This window comes from Etheostoma spectabile, chromosome 1, assembly GCF_008692095.1.
Source record: "Etheostoma spectabile isolate EspeVRDwgs_2016 chromosome 1, UIUC_Espe_1.0, whole genome shotgun sequence".
NCBI classification, from domain to species: Eukaryota; Metazoa; Chordata; class Actinopteri; order Perciformes; family Percidae; genus Etheostoma; species Etheostoma spectabile.
The window spans coordinates 20,434,034-20,456,745 of record NC_045733.1 but is presented as its reverse complement, the minus strand read 5'-3'; the positions used below and the strand labels follow the sequence as shown (position 1 = coordinate 20,456,745).

At 41.7% G+C, this 22,712-nt stretch overlaps 1 protein-coding gene across 5 annotated transcripts in view; it reads left to right on the top strand.

Moving 5' to 3' along the window:
• mctp2b (multiple C2 domains, transmembrane 2b) overlaps positions 1-22,705 on the top strand; it is a 40,128-nt gene extending 17,423 nt beyond the window's left edge. For 4 of the 5 annotated variants that reach the window (XM_032521579.1, XM_032521592.1, XM_032521601.1 and 1 more), the window contains exons 5-23: positions 1,055-1,197; positions 2,512-2,588; positions 3,439-3,553; positions 3,921-3,950; positions 5,557-5,727; positions 6,939-7,069; positions 7,577-7,763; positions 8,977-9,070; positions 9,174-9,276; positions 9,435-9,537; positions 9,729-9,830; positions 9,949-10,023; positions 11,496-11,615; positions 15,354-15,467; positions 17,014-17,055; positions 19,887-19,996; positions 20,287-20,396; positions 20,997-21,094; positions 21,913-22,705. In XM_032521579.1, coding sequence (XP_032377470.1) covers positions 1,055-1,197; positions 2,512-2,588; positions 3,439-3,553; positions 3,921-3,950; positions 5,557-5,727; positions 6,939-7,069; positions 7,577-7,763; positions 8,977-9,070; positions 9,174-9,276; positions 9,435-9,537; positions 9,729-9,830; positions 9,949-10,023; positions 11,496-11,615; positions 15,354-15,467; positions 17,014-17,055; positions 19,887-19,996; positions 20,287-20,396; positions 20,997-21,094; positions 21,913-21,972 — 1,985 coding nt within the window. In that variant the 3' untranslated portion in view covers positions 21,973-22,705. The remainder of the gene's footprint in view (positions 1-1,054; positions 1,198-2,511; positions 2,589-3,438; positions 3,554-3,920; positions 3,951-5,556; positions 5,728-6,938; positions 7,070-7,576; positions 7,764-8,976; positions 9,071-9,173; positions 9,277-9,434; positions 9,538-9,728; positions 9,831-9,948; positions 10,024-11,495; positions 11,616-15,353; positions 15,468-17,013; positions 17,056-19,886; positions 19,997-20,286; positions 20,397-20,996; positions 21,095-21,912) is intronic. The other variant, XM_032521611.1, reaches the window with a different exon arrangement.
• Positions 22,706-22,712: the final 7 nt, after the last annotated feature.

The following is a 22,712-nucleotide window of genomic DNA, read 5'->3' as shown; positions in this document are numbered from 1 at the left end:
AGGAAGCTGTGGTCCCAGTTAGGTTGGGGGAGGAAACAAACCACATAACAAACCACATCCTCTGTGCAGACACATGAGCTGCTGGTCATAGCTTTTACTGGAAACCAGCACATTTCCTTAGAAGTTAAGAAACAGTGGTGCATCGCTATTAAAAACTAATTTGGAAATAAAATAAATATTATTATTCAGTTTATTTGTAATTGCAGAAAACAGAGGTAAAAAGTATGAGCTATGTCAAACTATGAATATAAGAAATCAGCTCAGTGGGTGGCCTATAAACTAAAACCACAACTTTTAAAAAGTTGTTTGCTATCGCTTAATTAAGGTCGGATTAATCAATTGATCTTATAAAATTCTTAAGCTTTATTTTCAGGCTAGATGAACAGCTGCAATGTGGTGTGTTTAATCCCCAGTAACAGAAACTATCTTCATCAAGAACACCACCCCCACTACCAGTCTTAGTCAGTGTGGTGGGAGCTTACAAACCCATGCTATGTGAGTATAGACAGTGGAACCCGGGTCTCATTCAGGTCAGTCTCCAACAAAACCTCATAGTAGTACTCCCCCTCTGTGTCTCCGTGGAAGACGGGAGACGTGACAGCATGATGTTCCTGTATGATGAACACAGCGCCGCCTCATCCTGCCGAGATCATGGAGGAAGTTTACACTTTCTGGCTGTTTTACAGAATTTAGAACTTGACCGGCCGCATATCTTAATTCACATCCAAAGGATCAGCTAACCTTAACGCCTCCAGCATGAGTTTGAACACATCGTTAGGAGGACAGGGACGGCACGACGCGATAACACGTGAAGTGTACTGCCGGCCTAAATGATCTGCTCACCTGAGAGTCCATTTAATGGTTCTGTATCATTCATCAAAGTCTCCCGAAACATCTTCACGTATGTGAAATGAGTTGTGCTCAAAAGTAACAAAGGAATTTCCCAGCTGTGGGATGAATAAAGTCTCATCTAATCTAACAGTCAGTGTAATGAAACACCAGCAAGAATGAAATGATCCGAACTGCATTGTTTTGTATTTGATATCCTTTTCAGGTACCAGCGACCCTTATGTGAAATTCAAAATGGACGGGAAATCCTTCTACAAAAGCAAAGTGGTTTATAAAGACCTCAACCCCAAATGGAACGAGACCTTCTCCCTACCTGTGAAGGATGTGAACCAGAAACTGTACATCAAGGTAACTTACTGTCACTTTTACGAGTCAAAAGTATTAATATGAGGTGAAAAGTTTATTACTGTTGAAGTCAGACTTACTGTAGGAAGAGTCTTGCAGTAGAAAGGGGATGATTATGTTAGGTGTGTCATGTAGAATGTTAGGCGTGTCATGTAGTATGTTAGGTGTGTCATGTAGTATGTTAGGTGTGTCATGTAGTATGTTAGGGGTGTCATGTTAGGTGTGTCATGTAGAATGTTAGGCGTGTCATGTAGTATGTTAGGTGTGTAATGTATTATGTTAGGTGTGTCATGTAGTATGTTAGGCGTTTGTTAGTGTAGTTAGTTAGTGTGATGTATATGTTAGGTTATGTAGTATTAGGTGTGTCATGTAGTATGTTAGGTGTGTCATGTAGTATGTTAGGTGTGTCATGTAGTATGTTAGGTGTGTCATGTATTATGTTAGGTGTGTCATGTAGTATGTTAGGTGTGTCATGTAGTATGTTAGGTGTGTCATGTAGTATGTTAGGGTGTGTCATGTTAGGTGTGTCATGTAGTATGTTAGGTGTGTCATGTAGTATGTTAGGTGTGTCATGTATTATGTTAGGGTCATGTAGGTGTCATGTAGTATGTTAGGTGTGTCATGTAGTATGTTAGTGTGTCATGTAGTATGTTAGGTGTGTATGTATGTTAGTGTGTCATGTATTATGTTAGGTGTCTCATGTAGTATGTTAGGTGTGTCATGTATTATGTTAGGTGTGTCATGTAGTATGTTAGGTGTGTCATGTAGTATGTTAGGTGTCTCATGTAGTATGTTAGGGGTGTCATGTTAGGTGTGTCATGTAGTATGTTAGGTGTGTCATGTAGTATGTTAGTGTGTCATGTAGTATGTTAGGGGTGTCATGTTAGGTGTGTCATGTAGTATGTTAGGTGTGTCATGTAGTATGTTAAGTGTGTCATGTAGTATGTTAGGGGTGTCATGTTAGGTGTGTCATGTAGTATGTTAGGTGTGTCATGTAGTATGTTAAGTGTGTCATGTAGTATGTTAGGTGTGTCATGTAGTATGTTAGGTGTGTCATGTAGTATGTTAGGTGTGTCATGTAGTATGTTAGGTGTGTCATGTAGTATGTTAGGTGTGTTATGTATTATGTTAGGTGTCTCATGTAGTATGTTAGGTGTGTCATGTATTCAGTCACAGCTCAATGTGTTTGGTGCGTAAGGGAAGTTTGATTTGCAGCTATATATTTGTATATATACTAATAATAATTTGTAAAATACTATAAATTGTCCGCATGATGCTGTCTGTATAAACACTGTCTTGGCGTTTGACATGGCACAGGTTTACGACCGGGATCTGACGACGGATGACTTCATGGGCTCCACCAGTGTCGCCCTGAGTGATCTGGAGATAGACAAGTGAGTGGCGTGAGAGTGTGGAGCTAAACTCTGAGTGGACGAGGATCTGTTGGAGTGTGCACCCTGAATGTGTAGCTTAGAACGTGCAATCTTGAAGCCAAAAAAAATCTGACGACAATATATAGCAACCGACATTTTCATGAACATATTGCATGTACCTTAAATTAAGTCTTTTTTTTAAGGAATTGTAACTATAATGTATACTAGGTAGACAGTAGCTTTCTCGTAAATGAACTATGTAATGGAGACACTTTTCAATAATTACCTGGAACATATCTTTGGTATTTCTATTCTATATTTTTGTTATGAGCTGATACATTGTTTGACAGTATCATTACATTGCAGTGGTTCCCAAACCTTCAGCTTAAAACAAAGCTACTGTCTGTCTGTTTGAAACCCCTTGTCACATTTTGCATTATGTTTTATGGTCCCAAACTGTTTTATTTTGGCCCCAAGATCTAAAATGATTCAGTATTTCACAAGCAAAAAAAAAGATTAGGAAAAAGTCTGAAAAAAATCAACGTGATTTGTTTTGCAGCATGAATATGTTTTTCTGGCTTCTACAACAGACATAATAAGCTAAAATTGCAAGGCTAAATGGTTTGTGAAGCTTATTTGAGCATTTTTGTGTGTTTTTAATTCAGCACGGACTTTGGTGCCCGCATCACTAGCTGCAGCCTTAACATTGACAGGTTTAACACCTCTCTGACACACGCTGGTCTCTTTGCTTGATGTTGTGCTGCTTAGTGAAATCACATTTTGTGTTTTGGGTCTTAAGACATCCACAACTGCCCATCTCTGATCTACATCTGTTTAACTTTGATTGAAGCTGAAATTCCCTTTTTATCAGGTTGACCGAGATGTCTTTGCCCCTGGACGACCCAAACAGCCTGGAGCAGGACATGGGGGTCGTGCTGGTGGACATGTGTCTGTCACTCAGAGACAGAGACAGCAAAAGAGGCAATGTACGAAGCAATATTCTGCAGTCTCACATATGTATATGTATATACTATATGTATGTATGTATGTATGTACTGTGTGTGTGTGTGTGTGTGTATGTATGTGTGTATATATATATATGTGTATGTACTGTATATGTGTATGTATTTATATACATACTGTATATGTATGTGTGTGTATGTATTTATATATACAGTATATAAAATGTATATGTGTGTGTGTGTGTGTGTACTGCATGTTATCTTTCTAAAGAGATACTTGTTGTGCATTGTGTTTATTGCATGCATGGTTTTTCCCATTGTTTCTGTCTTTGTCCTAATAACCACAGTGTCATCTTGTTTTGCCACTTAACATGCATGCTCCTGTCTGCAGCGGTGGGCCCCAAAAAGACGAAGTATTAGGGTAAGGCATGATGGAGGGAACACATGAGACATTAAGTAACAGTTACTTAGTTTGGTCAGTATTCTACAGATATCTGCCAAATGTAAAAAAGACTTCATTATATCAAGGTTGAAAACAAGTTCAGTGTAGATAGAGAGACATAGATATATATATATTTCTTTTGGCAGTTACCTGTACTTGACTTGTCTGAATAATGTTTGTCTCTTTGCTCAAGAGGGCAGCAAATCCCCGTGCTCTTTTGTAGCAAAAATAAAAGAATCAGACAAATGTCTTTAGTAATTCTAAGATCAGACATTAACAGGCAGTGCTTACTTAGGGGGTTCGGAGCAGAGTGCCACAGCCAGGGTTAGCGATGAGACTGTATATTAATATATCAATATACAGTATATAAACAGTCTATGGATCAGACGGACACTTTGTTTTTTGTTTTTTTTTATAGAATTTGTGCTGCCTTACAACATATTTTCAGTTGAAAAGTAATTAATATTTTGCATTGTTGCATTGCATTGTTTTATATTGCCGTCTTGTCATGACATCAATTCCAGTTTGGTAGTACTTCTGGTTCAGCCACTTCCTGTTCACAGCAGACAAGCCGTGCATGTTTGTCCTACATTCTGGTTGCATCCACTCATACGATTTCTTAACAGTAACACAACAATGAATATTGATGGATAACCTTATCCAATACATGAGTCTGGTTGTTGTGTTCTGACTTCACACTGCCGAGGTGTTGACCCACAGAAGCTGCTGAATCCTTCTGGGTTTTTTTTGGTTATCGTGCCTTTTTCGGTTCACTCTGTCCTTTGTGGTGCATGGATCTATGACTCCGAGTCTCTGTGGGATGCTGGAACCTCATCTGGCATCTTCACTCATTCCAGGCCGTGTCTGCATGCTTACAGATTGAGTTGCAGCAGCATGACTCTGTGTTTGGAAATTTGCTTTCCTGAACCGTAATGTACCTAATAAAGTGGCCACTTGCTCCCCCTGCTACTTCAGATGCTAACTGACCTGTACTCTGCCAAGTGCAGTCACTGTTAATTGAAACATGATTTTCTGCCTGTTCATGTGGGTGAACAGACGCAGACAGACGGGACATGGCTGTCAGTTTGATCTGCATTAATTGAATCTGGGTTAAATATATCTGTCTTCATGTAAGCTCAGCTAATCATCTTAGAATATGGTTCCCTATTATATATGGCTGCTCTGCATGGTAGCTTCTGCAGGCTCTACTTAATCTCCCAGTGCACTGAAGGAACAATTTAATTCTCTTTTCACTGGAGAAGAGAGATAATGCTATTTCATTCAGCTGTCTTCCAAGCGTGCTTGTTGTAAAAGTACTGATATGGAGCGTGTTTCTATCAGATTTTTGTTGTAATAGGTGAAACTTTCTAAGTAGAATCCAACTTCTATTTACTGCACTGGTTTCTTTTATTTTCCTTTTTTCCTGCATGCATACATTGTTTTCAAAGAGATAAAGGATTGGTAATAAAGGAATCTGATTTAGTTTGATTTAACTATTATGTACCCTGATATTGCAATTGTTCTATTTGCATTCTGACTCTCTTTCTCCCCCCCCCCCCCTTCTCTACTTTGTTTCAAATCCCAGTCGGGAGGCTTTTCTCAGAGCTGCCGTCTGTCGGACACACTGAAGAAGAACCAGCTGTGGACTTCTGTGGTGTCAGTGACTCTGGTCGGGGGTCAGGAGCTGCCGCTGGACTCTCAGGGAGGCCAGCTCTTTGTCCGCTTCCGACTGGCAGAGCAGAGCTACAAAAGCAAGGTACTCTTCCTCCCCTTCCCTCCTCCTCCCTTTGAATTGGCCTTGTTCTTCTTAAACCCTGTCTATTCCTCTTCCCCCGCTACTCCTTTTTCAACTCGTTTCTACTCCTCACTCACCCCTTCCTCTGCTCCTTTCCCCTTATTCTTCTCCAAACACTTTTTTAATTTAAACTTTTTTAACCTAAACTCGTATTTTTCTTTTCTAATCTTTTCTCTCTCCTTTCACAAGTGTAGAATTATGCTAATCTGGTGATGAATCTGGTTACCACATGTCAAATGATTTTGATGTTTAAAATCAAATTTGGGAAATGTTGCGTTAAAACTAGACATTTTTGATTATTACACTTTTTAGTATTAGAATATGCTTACCTTGAGATTGGCATCATACGTTATGATGGTTTTATGTAGCAGTGTGTCTGTATCTCAGTGAACCCATCGGAGATTATAAAGGCATTAGACCTTAACGTTTGTAACAGAGGACTGGACTGTTCAAAATGACAGGGATTGCTTTTTATGCCTTCATGTGCGATGGGAATTTCTGATGCTGCTTAAGAAGAAAACATTCACACGCACTAATCTGTCTGAAAATCAAACTCGCATGTGGTAAAAAGTTCTGAACATGCTGCAAGTGTTTTTTCTCTCTAATAATGACTTTGCAGTTATCTGGCTGTAAAAGTTCATCTAGAACCTGTTATTTAAAGTGATGTTTTTATTAAAAATAGAATGAGCTTTAAAGTGCCCATATTATTAAAAAATCACTTTTCTGGGATTCGGGGTGTTATTTAGTGTCTCTGGTGATTCTACACACAGAGGGTTTTCACTGACATGACGTTCTGGGCGGTAACCCGGATGGGCGGCCACATTGGTGGCACCCGGTCTAACAACTGAATGGAGTACAATGGAGTATTGTGAACTTTGAATACTTTAAGTGAATGTAGCCATGTCTAAACAACAGAAAAGCATCAAAGATGCAAAAACATACATGGAAGGGCATTCCTCTCCCTGGATTTTTAATAACTTTTGGAAGTCGATAATATTCCAAATGTTTTTTTCTCAGTCTGACCTATTGGTACAGCCTCAAACACGGCAATAATTACCATTTTCTGACAGTAGTATCCAAAGTTGAATGGCTACTCTTAGTGTTCAATGTCTTGCATCTACATTTTTGAAAAGAAAATGATGTTATGTGTTCTGACCTGGTTTCTAAATCAGGACCGCTGCAGAGTGGCCAACCCTCAGTGGAGAGAGAGGTTCACTTTTAACCTGTTCGTGGACAGGCCTGTCATCCTGGAGATGGAGCTCTGGTCCAAGGAAGGACGCAGGAACGAGGAGTGTTTGGGAACGTGAGTCTGCATTCTGCGTGTGTGCTAAAACTAGTGATGTGTTTTGCCTTGCTGCAAACACCTGTACCCTTTAAAAAAAAAAAAATGACTGCCTTGGATTTTTGAGAAGAGACGTTTCCAAAGCAGCCTTGGTTTTCCCCTTGAAAATGGAAACAAAGACCACTGTCAGCCCGGTGAGCTCTGCGTTTGTCCTGTCAGGTGAAGACACGCTTCATGGTGGTGTCTAAGTGAACTGTCAGTTTTACAGTGTACAGCCTTCATAACGTTGCTTCAAAACAAATGCCTACTGATTCTTACCACACAGCAATGGGCAATAGGAAAGCTGTAGGCTGCTGCTGTGAGGATTAGCTGCATGTTGTACATGTGGGTGGGAATACTTGATTTTATTCCTGCATATGAGCATGCTATTATACATGTTTGGGAGCATGCATCTATGTGCATGACGTATAAATATTTACTGCACGTGTGTCCTGCAGTATGTGAAGGCCTGTGTGTTTGTGTGTACAGGTGTGAAGTTGACCTGTCCAAGGTCCCTTTTAATCAGAGACAGCTGTTTACACACACCCTGGACCAGGGGAGAGGACGCTTGGTCTTCCTGCTCACGCTGAACACGTGCAGCGGCGTCTCCATCTCGGACCTGTGTGCCGCGCCGCTCGATGAGGCTCACGAACAAAAGATCCTGCTGGACAGCTACGTCAGTACCCACCCTGCTGTACTGTATTTATTCTATGTGTACTGTATGGTTGCTTCACTTCACCACATACTGTCCATCTTCCAGGTGAAGTGTCAGCATATCTGACACTTTAGTGGATTGCCATATCTTTTTCTTTATTTTTTGAAATATGTATTTTATTTTGAAAAGCATCCGCCGACAGAGAGATACTGAGCTCTCGAGAATCTGCATCAGTCTAAAGATTTTAAATTAAGACAATCAAAAGGCTAAGAGTAAAGAGAAAGGCGTGTATAGTGGTGTTAGTGATTATGAAGTGAACATTGAATTCAAACTTAGTTATAGTCTGAAGTTGATAAATAATGCCTATACTTAAGTTGCAATTAGGGGTTAAAAGTGGACTCAGTTGGAGGTCATTTAAGACCAAACGCTACCCGGGATTCCTGCCGTACTTTCTGTGTTGAGAGGCCAAGAGATGGCAGTATCTGCCAGGTAATGTGCTGGGCGTCGGTAACAAGGACACCTGCTTTATCAGTGTTGACGTGATGTTTTTGACATCCAGTTTCAGATGTGGTCATGTAGCGAGAAGGTCTGGACGTCCATAAGATACTGCTGGGCTGCCTTGAGAAAGAATACCGGTCTTGCAGCCTCTGGTTTCAGTTCATGCAAGAAAAGTATGAAAATGAACTACAGCAACTTAAAACTTGCTTAAGCTGGGTAATCCATCATGGTATTGGCTATACAGTTATGACTGTTTGGAGTATATGTCTTCTTGGTCTAATTAGGTTATTGTGCCAAGTACTTAATATGAGATTTCCAAGTCAGTCACTGAAGATAAACCTTTCCACTACAGAACAATCACCTAAATTCCTCCAGGCCTTAATGAAGTACCTGGTCTAAACGCTGTTTTTGATTAAGTTAATGGCAAGATGGAACGTCGTGTGCAGGAGTCATTTCTTGTCCAGTCAGGCCGGGTTGGCTCAGCGCCTAGAACAGGCGCGCATATACTCATATGCAGAGGTGCAGGGTTTGAGTCCGACCTGTGACGCTTTCCTGCGTGTCTTCCCCCTCTTTCTCACCTAGCAGTCCTGTCCATTAAAAGCGGAAAAGCCCCCAAAAATAATAATAATAAAACAACATCATGTAGCTTGTCAAAGCACTGCTTTTTGGTGGCTGCCTGAGTGTTTTCTAATTTAAATGAATCCAAACCCTAATGCCTCCTGTTTCCCCCCCACAGAGTTTGAAAAGGTCCCTGAAAAACCTCAGCGATGTTGGGTTCCTTCAAATCAAAGTGATGAAGGCTGCAGATTTGCTGTCTGCTGATTTAAACGGTACTTCACACACTGGGATTTAAGGCCTTTCTTTGTTCTGCTGTTACATTGAAAGGGACAGAGGGAGCCCAGTGTGAAAGTGTTTTTTTGTTGTGTTCTGCAGGCAAGAGTGATCCCTTCTGTGTGTTGGAGCTGGGGAACGACAGACTGCAGACCCACACAGTCTACAAGAGCCTCCACCCAGAGTGGAATAAAGTCTTCACATTGTCAGTTTGAGTCTCTTTTAACTCACCACATTTTCTCATTAATGCTACAGTATGCATGGTGTATGTTGTATGCTGTTTACCATCCAAAATACATAATGCTGTTGTGTGTGCTGGTTTGAGAGGAGTACTGAATCTGCCCTTCTTGTTCATGTACACAGCCCTGTCAAAGACATCCATGAGGTTCTGGTGGTGACTATCTTTGATGAGGACGGAGACAAGGCGCCAGACTTCCTGGGAAAGGTTGCCATTCCCCTGCTCTCGGTACTACACACTACCTCACTAAGACTCTGTCATGCAGGCTATAGACTAATCTATTACGCTCTGTGGCTAAATAAAAGTGAAGAGGGTGATAACACGGCAGCGCGTTGAAGACTTGCTAAGATGTAATCCAGCATGACTGATGGTCAGGTTCATGGAGGAGTTCAGCACCTGATGCCCTTTCTGTCCCACAGATCCGCCGGGGACAGCAGATTGCCTACCCGCTGAAGAAAGAGGACTTAGGTGGGCTGTCGAAGGGGAGCATCACTCTGGAGCTGGAGGTTATTTTTAACCCTGTAAGTAAAAGTTCAGCCTGCAATGAGGAGAGGAGTGTGTGATGGCTATGAAAGATGGGCCTGATTCTGTCGGCTTCTCATTGCTTCATGGCTTTCTTTTTTTCTTTTTTTTTATCAGGTCAGAGCGGGCATAAAAACCTTCCAACCAATGGAGAGAAGATTCATAGCGGATAATCCCAAATTCTCTAAAAAGGTTTGACACGTCTGGTTGAGTTAATTTTGCATTAATAAAAAGAAACGTGTATTTTGTACGCACATGGTACATTTAGATTTGAAATGCTTTTTATTCACCCAGAGCACTGTGCTCTTACATATGAAGGGAAGAATATCCTTCATGCTGAATCCAGTTGTCGATAAATGAATTAGTTCATCGACAAAAAAATTATCTGCACATTTGCTGCTTTACTTTCTCTTATGATCTTAAGCTGAATATTTAAGGGCTTTCGACTGTTGGCAGGACAACGCCAGGGATTTGAGGAAATTGTGAAAAGTTGTAATTTTTCTAAATTGTTTTGACATTTTACAGACCAAACAAAGAATGATTTATTCAAGAAAAGTGTAGGCAGGCTAATCAATTAAAAAAATGATTGGCTGCAGCCCGAAACTTCACAGAATTAAACGTTACAAGCAACCAGCCGTAAAGAGGGCGAAGGTCAAAGGTCACTGCGCTTCTGAAAATGTTCATGTGATGCTAGGATACTTTGGGGCGGCTGTGGCTCAGTGGTGGAGCGGTTGCCTGCCAATCGGAAGGTTGGTGGTTCAATCCCTGGCCCTGCAGTCCCATGTCGAAGTGTCCTTGGGCAAGACCCTGAACCCCTGGTGCTGCTCCATCAGAGTGTGAATGTGTGTGAGTGTGTATCTGATGAGCAGGTGTGTGAATGTGTGTGAGTGTTTATCTGATGAGCAGGTGGCACCTTGTACGGCAGCCTTGGCCAAAGTGTGTGTGAATGGTGAATGTCTCCTGTATGATGTCAAAGCGCTTTGAGTAGTCGTTAAGACTAGAAAAGCGCTATATAAATACAGTACATTTAAATTATTAAGAAGAGGTGGAAGAAAAGGGGTACATGGTTACCATGTATGTTATCAATTAGCTCTATATGAACTGAACTTAAACATATTGTTGGTGCACGGGACATGTTGAACATTTTACATTTCTTTTCTCTGCAACCAACTGCAAAAGGAAAGGCTTTGTTTAGCCTGAATTGGTTGAATTGAGCTTTAATTGACCCCAACTGTGACGGAGGTTTTGTCCACCGCTCTGCTACATTAGTTTGATATACAGTGTGCAAGACAGGGTGCGAGACAGGGTGCCTGACTGTCTGTACTTCCCACAAAGACTCATTGTTGTCAGACAATACACTGCTCGCTAACGCCAAAATTGGCTTACACACAGAGGGCCGTAACGTGCCGGGGTTCCTTCTGGGTTTAATGTTTAAAGTCTGGGTTGACAAAATCAGGTCAGATTACTGACATGTTTGCCCCTTGACCACAATGGCTCATGCATGCCAGCTACTCACCATTAGCCAACTGGATGTTTCCTTGTTTAGTAAGAATGAACCTCTTACAAGATTAAACCTGTACACAATGAAAACATAATTAAGAGCATTTTTAAACACCTACTGTAATATTTATGTGTTTTGCATGTTTGTGATCTGTATCTTTCAGGTTCTGGCCAGGAACGTGCTCCGTGTTCAGACACTGTACAGGGCTATCATGTCGACTCTGCAGTACATCAAAAGCTGTTTCCAGTGGGAGAGCATCCAGAGAAGCCTGCTCGCCTTCCTGGTGAAGTGCTTTAACTGCTCATCAACACACTATCTGCATTTCTCTGTTTTCCCTCCAAGCAGCGGAAGACTACCGCAGTCTGGCTATCCCCTACTTGAACTCTCCCAGCAAGATCCTTAATCAATGTGGTGTTGGGCTCAGCAGAAACGCAGGCTTGGCCCTGCCTCTGTGTTGGAGTGGACGCTTTCAGTGTTGTGTGTCTCGTGGATGCAGAGTTAAGCCTCAGCTGGAGAGAGTAGAGTCCCAGTGGAGTCGAGATGGAGTCTATTTTTGTTCCACTTTCCCTGACAACTCATTAACCCTCTGTCCAATCTGTACTCGGTTTGATTTAGACCCCATTATGCAGGCAGAAGTCCAATTAAAAGACTCTTCAGAGATAAGGCTTATTCTCCGTCCTCCCATTGTTATATACAAGTGTGAAGACAGTAACACGAGAGAAGCCTCTCAGCCCCTGTCTTTAAACTGCAAAGTGGAGTGGGTGCTGATCTTTTTGACATCATTCTCTCTCCCACATCTAGCTCGATTTGAAATGGCATGCAGCACGAAGTTGTACATTAACTATTCAGGCAGTCAAGGTCATGGAAAGTTCTTTTCGTTTTTGCGGCATGCGTCCTGTAGATGGCACTAAAGTTTTGTTGAGCTTCTAAAGACTTTCTTATGAGACTTGTTAAGAGATACTGTACGCCAGCCAATAGTACAGTTTGTCCAATTTGCTGTGAAAAATGGGAGCTGCATCGCTGGGCTGTTATCTGAGCAGAAGGCTCTCTAGCTTTGAGTGGTGATTTAGATATGTCACATAGGATCACTTGGACCTCGAGAAACATCCAGCGCGGGGTGGGTTAGTGGACTTCAATCAGAAAGTGCTTGCAACGCAAATATTTAAACTATAGTTTATGCACAGGTACTCACAATGGAACAGCCACCCCCACATATATAGATTTAATTGATAGGGATAATATTGTTGTTTCTCCTGACAGATCCGACACACACACTCAAACACAAATCACACAAGCATGAACAAGCGCACCGCGTACACACATATCCTCCCACTGCATCTCTCATCTTTTGAAAGACAGTACCATCTGTACTCTTGTTTTCACACTAACTCTCCAATGCCATTTCAAGCCTCAGTAAGAAGGAATAAATGCCTGCTTAATACTTCCACATGAGTGGAACGCATCATAGCTTCACCCTTCATGACAGGATGGAGTGACAAACTACCTGCAACATCTGCAGCTTGTCAGACAGCTTTGTGCAGAGTGTCCAGGCAGTATACTGTAAATGCATGGCTTATCCCAGTGGGGAGCCTCCATCCCAGCATAGCATATGTGAACCATAACACATCACATACTGTTGCCCCTCAGTACTTTGGTTTGTAAAAGTAGGTGGGACTTTGTGTTTACCTTTTCTATAACTTGCAATTTTTATTTTGTAGTATAACATCTGTATTGTAAATCAGAAAAAAGATGCAGTCTATTTCAACATAGAATGTTTCCAATCCCACCAAAACACAGAAACAAGAGGGGGCACCCATGGGCGAAAGGGGAGGCCTGACAGGGAAAAAATGAAAAGAATAAAATATACATGATTCACAATCCTTTTTAAACATTAGCACATTAAAATAAAGAACTAATGGTTAATGCTGCTGATCTGGCAGATGAGGCTGCGACTGTACTCTGCGCTCCCACCTGACACACTGCATGTGAGCATGATTAGCAAAAAAAAAACCACAACCCTAAAACACTTAAGTATTTCTCTGTATTTTCAGTATGGATTCTGAAAAAAAAATTGTTGGATGGTCAGCAAAACACACACACACACACACACACACACACACACACACATACACACACACACACAGAGAAATAATAAGAACCGTGCGCCACAGACCACTACGTGTGCTCCAGTGCACAGAATTCCTGTGTGCGTGTGCGTGTGCGTGTGTGTGTGTGTGTGTGTGTGTGTGTGTGTGTGTGCTGTGTGTGTGTGTGTGTGTGTGTGTGTGTGTGTGTGTGTGTGTGTGTGTGTGTGTGTGTGTGTGTGTGTGTGTGTGTGTGTGTGTGTGTGTGTGTGTGTGTGTGTGTGTGTGTGTGTGTGTGTGTGTGTGTGTGTGTGTGTGTGTGTGTGGTGTGTGTGTGTGTGTGTGTGTGTGTGTGTGTGTGTGTGTGTGTTATGCAGTTTAGTGACACATCAACTATAGACCCAGTTTTCTAAAGATGAGATCATCCTCCAGGCCAGATGTGTTCATTAACACACTGGTTAATATTCCGTCTCTGCGGCCTTTTTTTTCTTCCCATGCCGAGTTTGAGTCTGTTTATCACTGAATATTTGGGCGGGGGGGGGGGGCTCAGTAATAGTTTTTAGAGGCATGTGATGACTGGTCATTAGAAATCTTGAGGGACAAGTCAAGACACTGAGGGTTTTGCTATGCTACAGCCTCACTTGGTCAGGTATGACATGTGGTAGCTAATGATGGAACTTTTGGTAGATAATATGGTTTATGACTCTTCTCCACTTTTATCGCTGTCTCATAAATATCCATAATAGTCAGGAGCTATTTTTCAGCGTAAGTGACACCTTCTCGCTTTGAAACAATGAATGGTGCGAACGATGCCAGTGATGTCCGTGCTCCTGGCTTACCGCTGTGCCATGCTAACCCTTCCCCGAGTATTAGTGTGGAAATCCTGCTTCATCCTGGAAATATGCTCCCCTCCAGTTCAGTAGCTCTCCCAACATTAAGTAGTCTTTCATGTTTTTTTTTCTTCTGTCTGATCTGATTGTATTTCCAGAGTGCTTTTTTTGCTGTTGAAGACTGTGTAATGCCTCTTAAGCTGAAATGGGCCACAGTTATCACGATCTTTATGGGCTGGGTATTCATTTCCACCAAAGCGTGACTTGGCTTTCCCCCTGTCCCCGCTCTCCCAGTCATTACAATGTCCTCTCTAATAAAACGTAACCCTTTCAGTGAGGAATCGGTTTCCTGTCCTCTCCCAGGCCCTGTTTTGGCTTGTGATACCATAGACAAGAGCATGCTTGGTTTTTTTTTTGCACATTAAACCTGATGGTGGTGGTAAGGGGGGGGGTGTTATCTGCCATCTTTTAAGTTAGTTGGTGCCTCAGAGTAGAGTGATGTCTTTACCAGATGTTCACTTGTATTTTTATTAGCATCTAAAAACCTGGTAACCCTTCCCCGCGCCTTGTGGCTCGCTGCCATGTTGGCCGGCGCTGCCTCTCTGACAGGATTATTTCATCGTTCCGTTTAGCCGTGCAATTGAGACATCACAAGCCATGTTTCTTTATCCTCTTTTTGCATTTTTACCTGAGCCACACACCGGTGGAATTACCATCACAAGTGCCTTTATGGACGTTAATGACGGGGCTCCCTGTGGCTGCAGTGAATCGCGTGGTCGGCTTTAATGTGCACAGAGATGAGAGAGGCAGATCAATTAAACTTACGTGGTTATTGTCAACGCATATACTGTACAGGGGGAGGAGGGGGAGTCGGTCCAGCTGAGCAGAGAAGTCGTCCTACACAGCATATGCATAATAACTGTACATACATGTGGGAAGCAAGGCCTTGTTAGTGCAGGGTAGCCTTCATCAGCTTGACCCCTTATTAAATCAATAGCAGATTGGATCAACCTTTAGCTAGCGGGGATTCTCTAACTATTGGAAATGTCTTTTGGATGGGACATAGTGGACAGCAGTTTGGTTTCATGTGTGCCCCTCTGCCTGCAGGTGTTTTTGGTGACCGTGTGGAACTTGGAGCTTTACATGCTGCCCCTCTTCCTGGTCCTACTCATCTCGTGGAACTACCTCCAGATCCAGTCGGGTCGGGTCAGTCAGGACATGGTGAGTCCAGAGTAGCTGCATCAGCCTCATCCGTCCTTTTCACACTCCTCCTTTTTTGGATTTAGTAGAAAACGGCTACCTCAACCCAGTTTTGTGCTCATAATTAAAAGCTGGTTTGTTTCCATAGCAACTAGCTGCACCTAGCTCCATAACAATAAAAAAAACACATAATACATAAGCATAGAGAACTCACTGAATAGACTGATGCAACATATCATTATAGCTGAAGCTAATTTGCGGCGCTTGTCCCCTTACTAAAACGGCTTACTTTTTCTTTTTTTTCAGTCCACTTCTAGTTATTGTCTTGAATCCTTCCTCTTCTTCACTGTAATTGGTCTGTTGCGACTGGTAAAATGAGACAGTCTTTTAGCACTATGCACTGAAAAGGTCACCATTCGCAGTGTTTCCCCCCCACTGGGACCACTCTCCGTTTGGCAGGAACCAGGGTGTGCTCCGTGTGGAGCAGCTGTATTTACTGTATACGGCCCAGCACAGACTTTATGTTATAGCTAATTACATACACAGTTCTCTGTTCAAACAACAATGCGCTTTATTGTATTATGAAATATGTGCTGCTTTACAACCATGCAGGGCTGCAACTGACTATTATTTTCATTAGCAATTCATCTGCTGGTTATTTCTTCCATTAATTACTCCATTTTTTAGACTTTAAATGTGACTCCGAGCCCAATATATCAACCTCTTTAGTTGGATCAACAACACATAAATATATTACATTTTTATATTTACATTATTGAAAGTCATGGTAAATAACTATTAACCATAATCAAAAATGTTTTCAATGAACAAAACAATAAATGAAGTCGTCGTGTCAGCTCTACAACAGTGTTAATGAATATACTGTACAGGCAGCATTACTACGGATTTACTATAACAAATAGATACATCATGTGACAAAGAAATCATTTTTCACGCATGACAGATAATGTGAGATTAAAAACTGATGCTAAGGTGTGAGTAAATATTAATAACTAAATATGCCACACTCAGAGTTTTAAATTTGTTAGCTATTATTTATAAAGAGCTTAACACTCTGGTAATTTGCTTCCTCAGGACGGTGTGGGAAATGTGCGTGTTTAAAATATGCATTCAAAAATGATTTTCAGGGCCTTTCATTTAGTAAACCATACAATGAGTGAACTAGAGCTAGAAGATGCTAAACTGCTGGGGGGGGGGGACTGTAGATCGGGTGATAACTCTCTGTGGGTTTGTCTCTTTGTGCGAATCCTTTCATATGCAAGTAATCATTTCATCCACAGTTCCACACACAGAAATATTGCTTATCGACGCTTTAGCATGTTGTGGTATGAAAGCGTGAGCTGCCGTGGTTTGGTGGGAACAAAGCCCCCATGGCCTGTCAGTCAGCTGACCTCAAGGTCACCGCTGAGCCCTGCACTTTGTCAGAGGAAGACCCCAGGAGCTCACTGGAGTTAATTCAGAGTCCCAGTATCAGAATGAGACTCAGCTTCATGATGTAGAACATCTCAACTCTATAACACAGTTCCTTTTTCTTTTCTTTTTTCAGGACAGTATGGATATGGGGGATGAGGACGAGGATGATGAAAAGGTATGTACCTGTGTTTCTTAAGTAGACATTTTGGGGATCTATGCTTTTTTTGGTGAAATTGTTTCACAGCAGACGTTTTACTTCTACCGTTTACATTTTCACGCAATTATCTGTACTGTCTTACATTTTAAAAATAGCCTCGTTACTCCTATTTCAGTTTGGCCTGTTTTCATTCCGGCTTGTCATTGTTCAGAAATACACAAAAAAAATTAAAAAACCCATCCAGATAAATCACACTATCCAGATAGAGGGAGTTTGATTTTGGTTGGATGAGAAGTATAAACATATACCATCCTGACACCCTATTGGTTTGTACATAATCCATCGCACCTGCACACAACACAAATCACATCACAACCCTTCTACATCCCTGGTCCTACCTGGACCAGGAGGTTGGGAGCCAAGAAGACCGGCCAACCCTTCTACACCGCTGGTCCTACCTGGACCACGAGGTTGGGAGCCAAGAAGACCGGCCAACCCTTATACATCCCTGGTCCTACCTGGACCAGGAGGTTGGGAGCCAAGAAGACCGGCCAACCCTTCTAAATCCCTGGTCCTACCTGGACCAGGAGGTTGGTAGCCAGGAAGACCAGTCAACCCTTCTACACCGCTGGTCCTACCTGGACCAGGAGGTTGGGAGCCAAGAAGACCGGCCAACCCTTCTACATCCCTGGTCCTACCTGGACCAGGAGGTTGGGAGCCAAGAAGACCGGCCAACCCTTCTAAATCCCTGGTCCTACCTGGACCAGGAGGTTGGTAGCCAGGAAGACCAGTCAACCCTTCTACACCGCTGGTCCTACCTGGACCAGGAGGTTGGGAGCCAAGAAGACCGGCCAACCCTTCTACATCCCTGGTCCTACCTGGACCAGGAGGTTGGGAGCCAAGAAGACCGGCCAACCCTTCTACATCCCTGGTCCTACCTATTTGAAAAAGCATATTGATATTATTTTTCCCCCTTACATTACTTTTATACTTTAAGTAGTTTTGAAACCAGTACCTTTACACTTTTACTTGAGTAAAAAGCTTGAGTTGATACTTTTTAAACCCTAGTATCAATACTTCTACCTGAGTAATGAATGCCTTTGACACCTCCAGCTTGTTTTATTTGCAATTCTTTGTTAACTAAGAGTCTGTATCTTTGCTATGCAATGAATAGACAATATGTTTATTTTGTCATATTGACAAAGGTATCTGCCTATGATCTATGATTTTATGCTGTTAAGCTCTTCATTCAGTACGAAATCTTCATTTTGATGCCTGCCAACCACGAGTTGGATTTTTTTGTGTTTTTGTGGTGAACTTACCAAAAGACATTTGGGCTTAATGAAGACCTCAGCGACCCGTTTCCACATGTCACAACACATTCATATGCTAATAGGGGGGTGGGGGAAAAGGTTCTGCCGCATTTGGGAAAGTCCCTGAGCTTAACACGCCACATAATACCATCAATATGGAACTAATGACAGCACTTAGACATGCTTTTTCAAAGCTCATTTTAAAAGTTGGCATTGGAAGTGTTACAATGCTTTTAGGCAATGAAATATTCCTTCAGAATGACAGCAGCTTATTGTAGACCTTTTGAATGACCGGCATCGGACTGGTGGAAAGTGGTTCTCATACTGGTTTCAGTGGGAACATGACCCTGCAACGACTGGAGTGGTTCAGGGCAGCGAAGAGGTTTGATGGATAATTGACTGAGGTGACAGTAAATCGGTTTGTGAGACTGCTGGTCACTGTGCATGTGGAATATCCCAGGTTAGACCCCCCCCCCCCCCACACACACACACACACACACCACACACACACACTTTTCTTTTCCCAGGCTTGTCCCGCATCTGGATGGCTTCAACCCAGAAATCCCCCACAGAAGCAGAAGCAAACATATATCACAGAGATCACCCCCCCCCCCAGCTCCTCCCTTCAGTCTCGTGTTTGGTGCACGCATGTGGCCGTGTCTCTGTCTGAAGTCTGGCTCTCTCTTCAGAGGGTCTGGTCTCCTCGGTTTACTTTAAAGCCATCCTTCCCTCCTGGGATCTGGACTAACACGACAACGGTGCCTCGTCTCTTTCACAACTCGGAAGAGCATTCATTTCAAAAAGCCATTTTTAAATTAGCTGTTAAAGCTTCAGAGCGTCTTATCTAGAGCGGTGTTGAATGTGTCTTTCTCAGAGACACTTGGACAGACATTATTATTATTATTATTATTATTATTATATCTGGTAGGGATGAAATCTGTGGCCTCGTGACAGTCCCAGATTATTCTGACCCGATAAAGTTGTCAAAGCTTATTGTGTAGCTGAGTTGTCAAATTGATGTATTTATATTTTTGCTATCAACCAAATCAAAATTGCAATATTCATGATAATCAGATATGATCTACTGTACTTCAGAATATTTGAAATTATCCGGTGTAATGAATAACTTTTTCATTTATTTATTTGTTTCAGGAAGTATTTCGTGATGTATCTCATTCAGTGTAAAACACAAAGCCATACACACACACACACACACACACACACACACACACACACACACACACACACACTGCAGAACATATTTTGTAATACAACTACATTTGATGTAACGGTCTGTCAGTAGTTGTTGTTGTTATAGCAACTATCTTCTTCAACCAGTACAAACCTTTAATTAGATTGATAAAGGCACAATAACATTATGTTTTAAATGTGTATTTCTTGTGAAATTATATTAAAATTAGCTGCCGAAAATGATCTACTTCCCCCTCAATAAAATGCCCCACCAATTCCATACCAAAATAGCAAATAAAGAAGTGACGCTCATTGTGGAGACTTGATTGTTTTGTTCTGCTGCAGGAGTCGGAGAGGAGAGGGCTGATGGAGAAAATCCACATGGTGCAAGAAACCATCATCAGCCTTCAAAACCTGCTGGATAGCATCGCCTGTTTTGGGGAGAGGATTAAAAAGTAAGAATTTAAGATCCATAGTGAATTACACAACATTATGTGTATTTGTACTGCAGCTAAAAGCATTTTCGCAGTTTTATGATCACTTTATGAAATGGATTGTAAGAATGAGATTTTCTTTAAATGTCCTGAATATGGTTTTATTGTCCTGCCCTGTAATTATCCAGCATAAAAGAAAAAGATCTGCATTAGAGGGGGCTCGGGTACATTTTCCATATGAGTATGATTGTAGGGTAGTTTATGTATAATCAGTAATTCTGCCTGACGGTTATGTTCTCTTCATTTGTCAGCACTTTCAACTGGTCGGTGCCGTTCCTGTCCAGCCTGGCTTTCCTGGTCTTTGTCATCGCAACAATCCTCACCTACTACGTCCCTGTTCGCTACCTGGTTTTAATCTGGGGTGAGTCGCTAACACTGTTTATAATGTCTCGGAAACAAGATGATACATCTCAAGGGGTTTGTCTTAATAACCAAATTAGCATATAATTAAATTTATTTTTTGAGTTCCTTATCACTCCATAAAACCCCTGTCCACAAACTATTTTTAATTTACCGTCATAGTAAAGACATAGTAAAGACTCTCCTTTCATTTGGACCTTGAGTCTGTAAATAAAGAAATATATTCTCCTTCCCCTAATCCTTATTTGTATTTATTTTTGCCCATGAAATTTACAACGTCACAGGAGAATTTGCTCCTGCTAAGAGTTCTTCCCCTTTATCTCCTTTAGCATAAGCCTCTTATAATGGGTGTATGAATTGAAACCTACATCCTACCCGTCTTACTGGAGAAGGTTGTTGTCCCAGTGACTGGAGTGTAAAATGTTGCAAGTCTCCCAGCATAAAAAGTGAAAGGAAAAGAAGTGAAAGGAACTGTAATACTGTGAGCAGTGTTTCTTGGACAGCGTGCGTCTCCTCTGCAGGTATTTGTTTGTGTGGAAACAAAGAGCGCAGCCACGAGAGACTAGTGTTAATGATATGTTGGTGTGAATTTCTGTTTTAGGCATCAATAAATTCACCAAGAAATTACGGAACCCGTACAGCATTGACAACAATGAAGTGCTTGATTTCCTGACGAGGGTGCCTTCAGATGTGCAGAAGGTAAGCCCCGCTGGATCAGCCGGCCAGGAAGCCCAAAATCCCACAGCCCGCTAGCTTTGCATTTTACTAAAAACAACTCCCAGGCATTCTTCACTCTTGTCTGTATAATTAGCTCCGTCTGTATAATTATGCAGCCCTGTATAATTTCTGTTGTGTTTTGGTCATGATACATCCCTGGTGGAGGTCTGCTGCTTTGCGAGCCAGGCTGTTCCCAGGCTGAGACTGCTGCTGTCTCCTGTATGAACCCCCCAACCTCCGTCTGCACACTCGCAGCTACCAAGAAACATTTGATTTTGTAGAATGATTGACATCCCTTTAATAGTAAAATAACAAGACTTTTTCTACAAAAGTGCTCATGACGGTTGCAGGATTTGACTTCCTGTCCATAAACCGACACTTCTTTATTTATTTTTGAATCAACTATCCACAAGAAATCTTTTTTTCCCTGTGATATCCATGCGTGTCCTCTCTTCTTCCTTTATTTCCTCTCTGGCTTCTCTCTTTTTACCCTGCTGTCATATCTCCTCCTCGCCCGCTCTGTCTCTGTCCTTCTCTCTCTGAGCTGTTTGACCCCATTTGCCTTCTCCCTCTCCTTGGATGCCCCTGGGCCTCTGGGTTTAGTGACGGTGATTCACTCTTGTTTCTCTGCTGACCGCTGTAACTCTGTCTACACAGTGACTGTGGTGAAAATGTTACTTGCAATTGTTATTTAAATAAAAGCCCTTCAAGGTGAACAAAAACGTAATGCATCATTGGTAAAAACATAAAATAGCTTTGCATTTTTCTCAGTGAGGTGACTTGGTTCTTGTTTTCCTCAGGTTCAGTACAGCGAGATGAGAGGCAGCAGGAGGAAGAAACTCAGTAGGCTTCCTACTTAAAAACGGTTTCACAGGATCCACACTGATCCACAGCTCAGCACCGTTCTTATCGACCAGCACACACTGTAGAGCGCTGTCCAAAGAAGAAACCAAAGAAGTCCACACGGAGGACCCCATAGAGAATATAATGTACAAAGATTGTAGATGTTTTATAGTATGTACAGTTTATTGTTTAAGAACAGATCCCACGGTGCTGTTTTTATGTGTCCTGGCCCCAGATTGTTTCCTCCTTTAACCAGCTGAAATATCAGTTTGTATTGTATAGAATGCATATGCAGTATGTAACATTTTTACATCATTTGCATACTTTTATTCCCAAAAAAATCCTAATTTTAAAGGTCTTTGTGGTTTTACATATGATGATGAATTTCAACAAACAATTATTGAGCCATTGATATTCCCAAATACAGCAACATAAGTTAGTAGCAAATATTCTGCACCGTATTCCTTTATTTCTTAATTTTACCTTTGAAAATTGATTAAGTCTGATTTCACTTCAAGGTGACAGTATTGACTTTTTATGCATGCAAAGATGAGTGCCTTTATACATTTATTTTTTATTTTTCTAGTCGTCCTACATAGAGGAGGCACTGTACTGTTTTATTTTACACTTGTAAGTGGGATAAGGGAAAATCTGTACACACCCAACTTTATTTATTTAACAATCACTAATGAAGACTTTGTGTTTGGCATTTCTAACAGCAATAAATGCACACAATCACAGTCAAGCATATTCTCTG